The sequence below is a fragment of the Oncorhynchus kisutch genome, linkage group LG17 (assembly GCF_002021735.2).
Source record: "Oncorhynchus kisutch isolate 150728-3 linkage group LG17, Okis_V2, whole genome shotgun sequence".
NCBI lineage: Eukaryota > Metazoa > Chordata > Actinopteri > Salmoniformes > Salmonidae > Oncorhynchus > Oncorhynchus kisutch.
Window position 1 is genome coordinate 53426136 of NC_034190.2, and position 10000 is coordinate 53436135.

The 10000-nt window shown below is 46.6% G+C and overlaps 1 protein-coding gene across 8 annotated transcripts in view; it reads right to left on the reverse strand.

Moving 5' to 3' along the window:
* Nucleotides 1-10000, reverse strand: part of prdm16 (PR domain containing 16) — a 235315-nt gene that overhangs the window by 174747 nt on the left and 50568 nt on the right. Inside the window, exon 1 of one of the 8 annotated variants that reach the window (XM_031794073.1) lies at nt 9973-10000. This exon is cut by the window's right edge and continues 90 nt beyond it. The exons of the other annotated variants lie outside the window; for them this stretch is intronic. Coding sequence (XP_031649933.1) covers nt 9973-9985 — 13 coding nt within the window. The 5' untranslated portion in view covers nt 9986-10000. The remainder of the gene's footprint in view (nt 1-9972) is intronic. 8 annotated transcript variants of the gene reach the window in all.

A 10000-nucleotide genomic window follows, 5' to 3' on the forward strand; every position in this document is an offset into this window, starting at 1 on the left:
TTAAAGTACTAAAGTGTTTTTTGGTCACAATCTGGAGAGAGAATTGAATGAAATGGATTGATGAAAAAAATTTACTCAGCTCGATTCTCAATTTTAGGCTTAATTAATGAATGACCGAGGGAAGATTGAGCATTTGAATGAACGTCAGCAATCCATCACTTCCAAATAAAAGAAATGTCACAGAAGTTAGGCTGTTGGCTACTCCAGCTGTTTTGTGTTTGCTACAGTGGTGGCATAAAAATGAATTGAAAGTATTGTATTGTACATCAACATGTCTCCTGTGTACACCAGCACCCTCCCATTCACATTACTGTATGTTCCGGGACCTGATGACTTACACAAATAAATGACTGGGAAGGTATTGGTGCGGTTCATAGGGATATACACAGAGAGAGAGAGAGAGAATTACATTACTCAGCATCACCCTCAGCTCTCTGCCCTGAGTGTCTCTGTCATTGTGACTCTACTCTTGCTCCATCACCTGGGTCGTATACATGAGGGCACAACATCGCAAAACATTTTGCGACGGAAAACAGAAAATGAGCACTTCTCACTGGAAAAGTCCACGTAGCCCTTTCTTGTTTCAGTACGTTTTCTTCCGTTTGGTGCCTAATGAACATTTCAACACACTGTCAGGGTGGATGTCCGTCCAATAGGAGGGAGCTCCTAATCCACTTAACATCAAGTCAACTTAACTCACAGCTAACAGACATGGAGCCTAGCCTACCCAATACCCAGACCTGAGAGGAGAGTTAGAGGGACCAGAGTTGGAGGGACCAAAGATGGAGGGACCAGAGTTGGAGGGACCAGAGTTGGAGGGACCAGAGTTGGAGGGACCAGAGATGGAGGGACCAGAGTTGGAGGGACCAGAGTTGGAGGGACCAGAGTTGGAGGGACCAGAGATGGAGGGACCAGAGATGGAGGGACCATAGTTATAGGGACCAGAGATAGAGGGACCAGAGTTATAGGGACCAGAGATAGAGGGACCAGAGATAGAGGAAGCAGAGATAGAGGGACCAGAGTTAGAGGGACCAGAGATAGAGGGACCAGAGATAGAGGGAGCAGAGATAGAGGGACCAGAGTTAGAGGGACCAGAGATAGAGGGAGCAGAGATAGAGGGACCAGAGTTAGAGGGACCAGAGATAGAGGGACCAGAGATAGAGGGACCAGAGTTATAGGGACCATAGTTATAGGGACCATAGATAGAGAGACCAGAGATAGAGGGACCAGAGATAGAGGGACCAGAGTTATAGGGACCATAGTTATAGGGACCAGAGTTATAGGGACCAGAGATAGAGGGAGCAGAGATAGAGGGACCAGAGTTAGAGGGACCAGAGATAGAGGGACCACTAACTCAGGGAAACAGACTCACGAGTGGTGCAGCGGTCTAAGGCACTGCATTACAGTGCTAGAGGCGTCACTACAGACCCTGGTTCAATCCCAGGCTGTGTCGCGACCGTGAGACCCATGAGCCAGGTTAGGGGAGGGTTTGGTTGGCGGGGATGTCCTTGTCCCATGACACTCTAGAAACTCCATGTGGCAAGCCGGGCGCATCCAATGTTACTACAGTGTTTCCTCCGACACATTGGTGCGGCAGGCTTCAGGGTTAAGTGAGCAGTGTGTCAAGAAGCAGTGTGGCTTGGCAGGGTTATGTTTTGGGGAGACGCACGGCTCTCGACCTTCGCCTCTCCCTTGTCAGTACGGGAGTTGCAGCGATGGGACAAGACTGTAACTACCAATTTGGTAGAAAAAGGGGTACAAAAAAATGTCAATTAACAAAAAACTCGGGGAAACACTCACTGTAGTGTGCGTAGGTCGTAAGTCAATAGGGCTAGCTACTGCTAGTATCCAGACAGCCACAAAGAATTGTTAGATAGCTAGCTACCCACAAATAATTTACATCGACCTTGCATGACATTAGTTTTTGGTCTATTTTAAACAATCTGGTTAGCTAGATTATTACGATATAGCTATCTGATTATTATGAAGTAAAACATTTGCTATGAGTATATCTAGTTTCGACTCTATTGCCTTTCCCCTGGCTGGAAGAAGGTTTAGTGAATGGGGCCATAGTAAGTTAATAGGGCTAACTGGCTAGCTAGCTAGCCACAAAGAATTGCTATCCTTTTTAGATTAAACTATACTAAATATATTCACGTCACCAAATACTTGATTAAAACACTGTTTTGCAATGAAGGTTCACAGTATTGAGAAACACCCACTGTCTAGCTCGGAGGAAAGACACGAGAACAGAGGAAAATCAAGTTTGACAAAGTGAAAGAAAAGTGTGTGTGTCTGCGTGTGTGTATGCACATATGTATACATATACACATTCACACAAACATATATATTACATGTATCCTGTTCCATACACTACACAGGGTCAAGTCCAGAATCATATTGAACCAGATGAAAGTGGATCAAGCACCAGTAGAGGTGGCGCTGCTAGTAGATGATGTGTCACTGAATGACCCAGGAGAGATGATATCTGGGATCACTCCATTATAACCCCCCCCCCACCCAGCTTCCTCCAGCTGAGGAGCCATAGCTCCAATAACACACACACACACACACACACACACACGCACGCACGCACTAACAGAAGTAGTAGAAGTGGTCTGTGGAGGAATCCATCTTGCTTGGCGGTGAGAAGGAAGACTGGGAAACAGATGGGAAGGAAGGCAGGAGAATGAGCAACAAGTGTAGAGGGGGAGGAGGGAGAGACGAGGAGGAGGGGGGAACAATACTACCGCTCCCTCTACCTCCTCCACAACCTCGAGTCGAGAAGCGGAGGAGCGGAGACACAGACACAATCAGCCGGCCAGTGCACAATACTGTATACAGCAGTGCCAAACAATGGGCCCGCCACAAAGAATTCTGGGAACGGGGGCACGGCTCGCTTCTCCGCCAGCCCGGAGGCCCGCCACGGACCCCCTCTCAGAGCCCTGTCCCAGCACTGAGACTGAGTGGTGCCACAAGGCTGTGTGTGTGTGTGTGTGTGTGTGTGTGTGTGTGTGCATGTGTTGTTTTATGCCCCCTCTTTCTCCTATGCCTAAATAATACCCAACTTGGCCCCCGGTGAGTGTGTGTGTTTGACCTCAGTGCCAGCAGTGTGTGTGTATGTGTGTATGTGCGTGCGTGTGTGTGTGTGTGTGTGTGAGGGAGGTTACCTCTGTGGAGGCTCTCTCTCTCATGTGCACAAACACCACCTCTCTCTCTCTCTCTCTCTCTCTCTCTCTCTCTCTCAATAGACAGACCACTATGGCGAGACAACGACAGATAGAGCGAAAAGCAATTTGTAAAGGGGTCGCCGACGCTGGCGGTGGGGGTGAACGGCGTGCGTTTGGAGATAATTGGCTGGTAATTAGGAGGGGGTCGGCGGGTCGATTTGGGAACAAATGGCCGTCTTTAGCTCAGGTGGCCCTCCCCTGGTGTAATGGGAGAGCTCCGATACCCCCTCTCTCATCTGTCTCTGTTATCAGGCTGACGAGCTGAGTGGAGTGCAGCAGGTGACATCCCAAATAAGGCTGCTGCTCTCTGGGGCCTCTGGGGGGAGGGACAGGGGCCGCTGCACAGGCCCTACTATTAGTCATCGGCCAGACAAGGGTCCTCTCAGGGGCCCAACGAGAGAGTCAAAAGAGGAAGAGGGAAAGAGAGAGTGAGAGGGGGAGAGATAGTGATAGAAAGATATCGAGCGAGAGAGAAAGAGAGAGAGAGAAAGAAAGAAAGAGAGAAAGAGAGAGAGAGAGAGAGAGAGAGAGAGCTGACCCTGGCCTTGCTGTCCCCACTGAAAACCATAGAAATAAGTAGAACGCAGAGTAATTTAATGTATCTCTATGTTGAAGACTGCCTGCCTGCCTGCCTACGAGTGCTATCCTCTGTCCCACTGATGCATGAGGAGCAGGCTGAAACTCCACTGTTACAGAGAGAATTGGGTTGCCCTGGGTGGGTTTTGTCAAGGGGTGGAGGGGGCAGAGAGAGAGAGAGAGAGAGAGAGAGAGAGAGAGAGAGAGAGAGAGAGAGAGAGAGAGAGAGAGAGAGAGAGAGAGGCGACAGAGAGAGACAGAGGGTGAGAGGCTGTGTTGAAATATAGCACACATCCTGAAACGAGCACAGTCCCCCCCACTGCACAGTCCCTCCCCAACACACACATAGCGCTGTGGCATCTCATTCCTCCAGACGTGGACAACACACGGTGCTCATTTGTTCTACAAAACCAGGTCTTTCTCGCATAAAGATGTCCGACCTCAATGAGACTACCTTTCTTAATTATTCCTCTGTCCAAGCCCCCCCCCCCCTCCCCATTCATCCTGTATGTTTGTTGTTCTTCCTGACTCTTTTTTGTTTGTCGAAGATTCACAGCAGTGTGGTGTTGTTTTCTGCCTCCCCCCAGCTTCCCCCCTCCACCATCTCCATTTAGCCAGAGACAAAACTTGGGCTAATTAGATCGGAAGCGAGAAAGGCTATCAATGGGGAATCAGTATTCGAATCAAACGGGCTGCTTTTCCAAACACAAAACAGCAGGAAGCCAAACAGTGTTGTGCTGATGAATGGAGAGACCCTGTCTGGTTGCCTGGGCTCATTGGCAGTCAGACGACCTCCCTGCCGCAGTCTGGCCTCTGTCTATGGGCTCACTAGCTAGCTACCACTCTCTACATATTAACGAAACCAAGCAACCCTGGTCCCATATTCACTAAGCATCTTATAAGTGCTGGTCTAGGATCAGTTTTGCCTTTTAGATTATAATGAAGGGACAGGGGGGGGGGGGGGACTGATCTTAGATCAGGATTCCTACTCTGAGATATTTGTGGATACAGACCCTGGTCCCCCAGTAGAGAGACAAAACTGCTGGAATGTAATGAGGCTATAGACCAGCGTTTCCCAAACTCGGTCCTGGGCCCCCCGGGTGCACCTTTTGGTTTTTGCCCCAGCACCACACAGCTAATTTAGATCATCAAAGCTTGTTTATGAGGTAAATACTTGAATCAGCTGTGTGGTGCTGGGAGGAAAAGCCCAGAATGCACACCTCTTTGAGTCCCCAGGACCGCGTTCGTCAAAACGCTGCTATAGAGCCTCCAGTCAACCACCAGGAGGACATACGGGAACAGTGGGAATGGGTCCGCTTCACTGCTTTACAAGATGTACTGTGCGTCTACATACACTCACATGTCTCTGCGTCCATTCTGTGAAAACGATCAGATGTGAAAGCAAAGCGAACAGAATCCGAATCTGATGTCGTAGGCTCTGAAAGGCACAGCAACCGTCCAAACCCATTTCCCCACATGAAAGTTGAGAAATAGTTTAGGAGAAAAGATCAAAGAAGCCTTGAGCGAATTTTTTTCTTTTTAAAAATCCAAGGAGTAACCAAGCATCATGTCTGCTATCGCAGCGGGTTATGTGTGGTGTCACTTTGTATGACAGATGTCCATATCAAATGTTACAGCAGGGGAATGGGCTAACATTCTGTGGGAATTGTGTGTGTAGAAATGCTTGTGTGTAGGAACGCGGGTGCTTGTGTTCTGAGCCCAGCCCACAGCTTTGCATTTCCTCAAACAGGAAACAACAAAAAAACATGGAACCAAAAGGAGGACAACAATGGAGACGAGCGAAAGAGGAGGAAGGAGGAAGCTGTGACACACGGGAAGGACAGACTTTGCAGTCTCACAGTGACTCCTGTCTGTACGCAGGGGACCGAAAGAGACGCGACAACCCCAGACCAAAGCGAGATAGCGACGAAGAAAAAGAGACGAGAGAGAGACGGGGGGGTGGGGTCAAAGGGTATGTCTGCCTTTGATAGCGAGCTTCATATAATGGGTGGCACAATTAGACGGGCTTGACAATTTCCATTAGGCCTGATCAAATATTTATCATGCTTTGGGAGGGGATGTCACACCCTGCACCCAGCTCCCCCATTTGCATGACAAACTCCTAATGAAATAAGTGAAATCGAAAAGAGAATAGACAGAGAGAGAGAGAGAGAGAGAGAGAGACAGACAGACAGAGAGAGAGAGAGAGAGAGAGAGGGGGAAAGAGAGAGAGAGACAGAGAGAGAGAGACAGAGAGAGAGAGAGAGAGAGAGAGAGAGAGAGAGGTGGTGTTGGAGAGAAGAGAGTCCTCTCGCCTGCATTTGGTTTGCAAATGGTGGGCCTGGCCATGGTGTCATCAATTACAAGCCAGGTTTGGTGGCGGCTATAGGAGCAGAGTGTCCGTGGCTCTGTGTGTGTGTGTGTGTGTGTGTGTGCGTGTGTGTGTGTAGAGGACGCGGCGCCGATGCCACCTCGCTGGCCCATTAATCACTGCGGCCGGTCCAAGAACGAGGCCCAAATTGGGCTCATCAGTCTCGATATTAAACAGGAATCAAGGTACAAGGGCAGGAAGGGAGGGAGGGAGGGAGGGAGAGCGGGGTAAAAATCTGCAGTGATCTTTTCCTCCCCTCCCCTCCACTCTGTTATTTTGTTCTTTCACACAGGTGTGGATGGTATGAGATAGAGGTGGTGCTACCTCGGTACAAGTATGCCAAAGGCACCTTCACTTTCACAGTTGCAGATAAAATCCTGGTAACAATCAAATCCAATCGTATTGGTCACATACACATGGTTAGCAGATGTTATTGTGAGTGTAGCGAAATGCTTGTGCTTCTAGTTCTGACAGTGCAGTAATATCTAACAAGTAATCTAACAATTCCCCAACAACTACCTAATACACACAAATCTAAAGGGGTGAATGAGAATATGTACATGTTTCTATATGGATGAGCAGTGGCAGAGTGGCAAGATGCAATAGATAATATAAAATACAGTATATACAGTTGAAGTCAGAAGTTTACATACACCCTTAGCAAAATACATTTAAACTCAGTTTTTCACAATTCCTGACATTGAATCCTAGTAAAAAATATGTGTCTTAGGTGAGTTAGGATCACCACGATTTTAAGAATGTGAAATGTCCGAATAATAGTAGAGAGAATGATTTATTTCAGCTTTTATTTTTAGCTTTCATCACATTCCCAGTGGGTCAGAAGTTTACATGCACTCAATTCGTTTTTGGTAGTATTGCCTTTAAATTGTTTAACTTGGGTCAAATGTTTCGGGTAGCCTTCCACAAGCGTCCCACAATAAGTTGGAAGAATTTTGGCCTGAGTCAGGTTTTGTAACTGAGTCAGGTTTTTAGGCCTCCTTGCTTCCACACACTTTTTTAGTTCTGCCCACAAATTTGATTATGGGATTGAGGTCAGGGCTTTGTGATGGCCACTCCAATACCTTGACTTTGTTGTCCATAAGCCATTTTGCCACAATTTTAGAAGTATGCTTGGGGTCATTGTCCATTTGGAAGACCCATTTGCGACCAAGCTTTAACTTCCTGACTGATGTCTTGAGATGTTGCTTCAATATATCCACATAATTTTCCTCCCTCATGTTGCCATCTATTTTGTGAAGTGCATCAGTCCCTCCTGCAGCAAAGCTCCCACACAACATGATGCTTCCACCCCCGTGCTTCACGGTTGGGATGGTTTTCTTCGGCTTGCAAGCCTCCCCCTTTTCCTCCAAACATAGCAATGGTCATTATGGCCAAACAGTTCTATTTTTGTTTCATCAGACCAGAGGACATTTCTCTAAAAAGTATGATCTTTGTCCCCATGTGCAGTTGCAAACCGTAGTCTGTCTTTTTTTACGGCGATTTTGGAGCAGTGGCTTCTTCCTTGCAGAGCGGCCTTTCAGGTTATGTCGATATAGGACTCGTTTTACTGTGGATATAGATACTTTTGTACCTGCTTCCTCCAGCATCTTCACAAGGTCCTTTGCTGTTGTTCTGGGATTGATTTGCACTTTTTGCACCGAAATACGTTCACCTCTAGGAGACAGAACGCATCTCCTTCCTGAGCGGTATGACGGCTGCGTTGTCCCATGGTGTTTATACTTGCGTACTATTGTTTGTACAGATGAACGTGGTATCTTCAGGCTTTTGGAAATTGATCTCAAGGATGAGCCAGACATGTGGAGGTCTACAATTTTTGTTTCTGAGGTCTTGGCTGATTTCTTTGGATTTTCCCATGATGTCAAGCAAAGAGACACTGAGTTTGAAGGTAGGCCTTGAAATACAACCACAGGTACACCTCCAATTGACTCAAATTATGTCAATTAGCCTATCAGAAGCTTCTAAAGCCATGACATCATTTTCTGGAATTTTACAAGCTGTTTAAAGGCACGGTCAACTTAGTGTATGTAAACTTCTGACCCAATTCTGATCCACACACACACACAAGTGAAATAATCTGTTGGAAAAATTACTTGTGTCATGCACAAAGTAGATGTCCTAACCGACTTGCTAAAACTATAGTTTGTTCACAAGAAATTTGTGGAGTGGTTGAAAAACGTTTTAATGACTCCAACCTATGTGTATGTAAACTTCAGACTTCAACTGTACATGTGATATGAGTAAAGTGCCATTGTGTAAAGTGACTAGTGATCCATTTATTAAAGTGACCAGTGATTGGGTCTCAATGTAGGCAGCAGCCTCTCTGAGTTAGTGAATGTTGATACCCTTGTGAAGACAGTTGCTATATAAATGATTGCATCCACTGGCCTCGCCATACCAGGTGTGCGCCTCCAGAATTGATTGCAAACAGCAACAAAACGAGCGTATTCTGTTACTCTTATTAACAGGGGGCTCTGTTTGAGCTGGGCTCTGGTCAGGCTCCTCAGCAGCCAGGGATTGTGGGTAACCAGGAGTTTGACCCTGGGGGTGAGAGGTCAGCACCCCAAGCTGTCAGGCTGATGGACGGATGAGGAAAGGGAGAGGGAGAGAAAAGGGAGGATGAGGATGAGGGATGGCCCGTGTTAGAGGGCTGTGACAACCTGTCTTGGAGGAATATGGATGACCCGCCACAACAGAGTGACAGGAGGGGACTGGCCATCCCTAACTGGAAATAACGGGCCCTGTTCAGAAAGCTGCAAACGTTATAGAACGCTCAACTTATCGCGTAGGACAGATATGAGTGCTTGTCCTGTAGACTAGAGACTCAAATCAGCTCTGGTCATTGTGTTTCTATCTGCGACGTTTGGAGAAGGTGGGCGAGAGCGTGACAGCTGTGTGTTGATCTGGTGATGGAGCCGGGGTGAATGGACGACCACGAGACTATTCATTTTGAAAGATGTTGGGGTTCATGCAGGTTCCCGAGTGGTCTTTGAACTATCTTTTGAAGTATGTGAACCTCGCAGTTGGATATGAAATATTATCCGTCTAAGAGTTGTTCGTCCTTATATCCACGCCTTACAAGTTTAAAGGTGGGATATGCAGAAATAACTCTGACATTTCCTGGTTGCAAAAATTAGAATAGTTCACCTAATTTCAGTTTATGTGACAAAACAAGCAATGTAAAGTGTAGAGAATCAATATACCAATTAAACCGCGGTGAAACATATTTTCAATAACCAAAAATATTTCATTTTCAGCTGTTTGAAGCCAGTGTACAAAACCGAAAGTTAAAGACACAAAAACAAAACCTAGGAATGAGAAACATAGAATGGGCGCCCATAGAACATACTACATCTTCCTCTTCTTAGACTTGCTATCAATGAGAATGACAGATCTATAACTATGCAAATGTCTATGCACATTTGGTCGGGTCGCTCAAAAAGTGACATATTGCAGCTTTGAAGAGAAAAGGAAGAGAAACATCCACTAAACGTCTTGAAATACTGTGTGCAACTCTATGTTAGGAAGGTGTCCCTAATGTTTGGTGTACTCAGTGTGTATTTGTGCAATTTTTACTCCCATTTCTCCAAGTCATAAATGTCAACTTGAAAACAGTTCACAAGTAGAGCATTGCTTTGGTTGGTCGGTTCTCCCCTCCACACGTCAACAAAAGATGTGCAACGTGGCAAAGTGTTGTAGTCTTAAGATACTGTCCCGAGACTGTTCTCTTTCTCCATTGTCATGACCCCAACCTAAAATCACAAACACACAACTCACCTAGAGCAGACATGGTCACAAGCGTCCC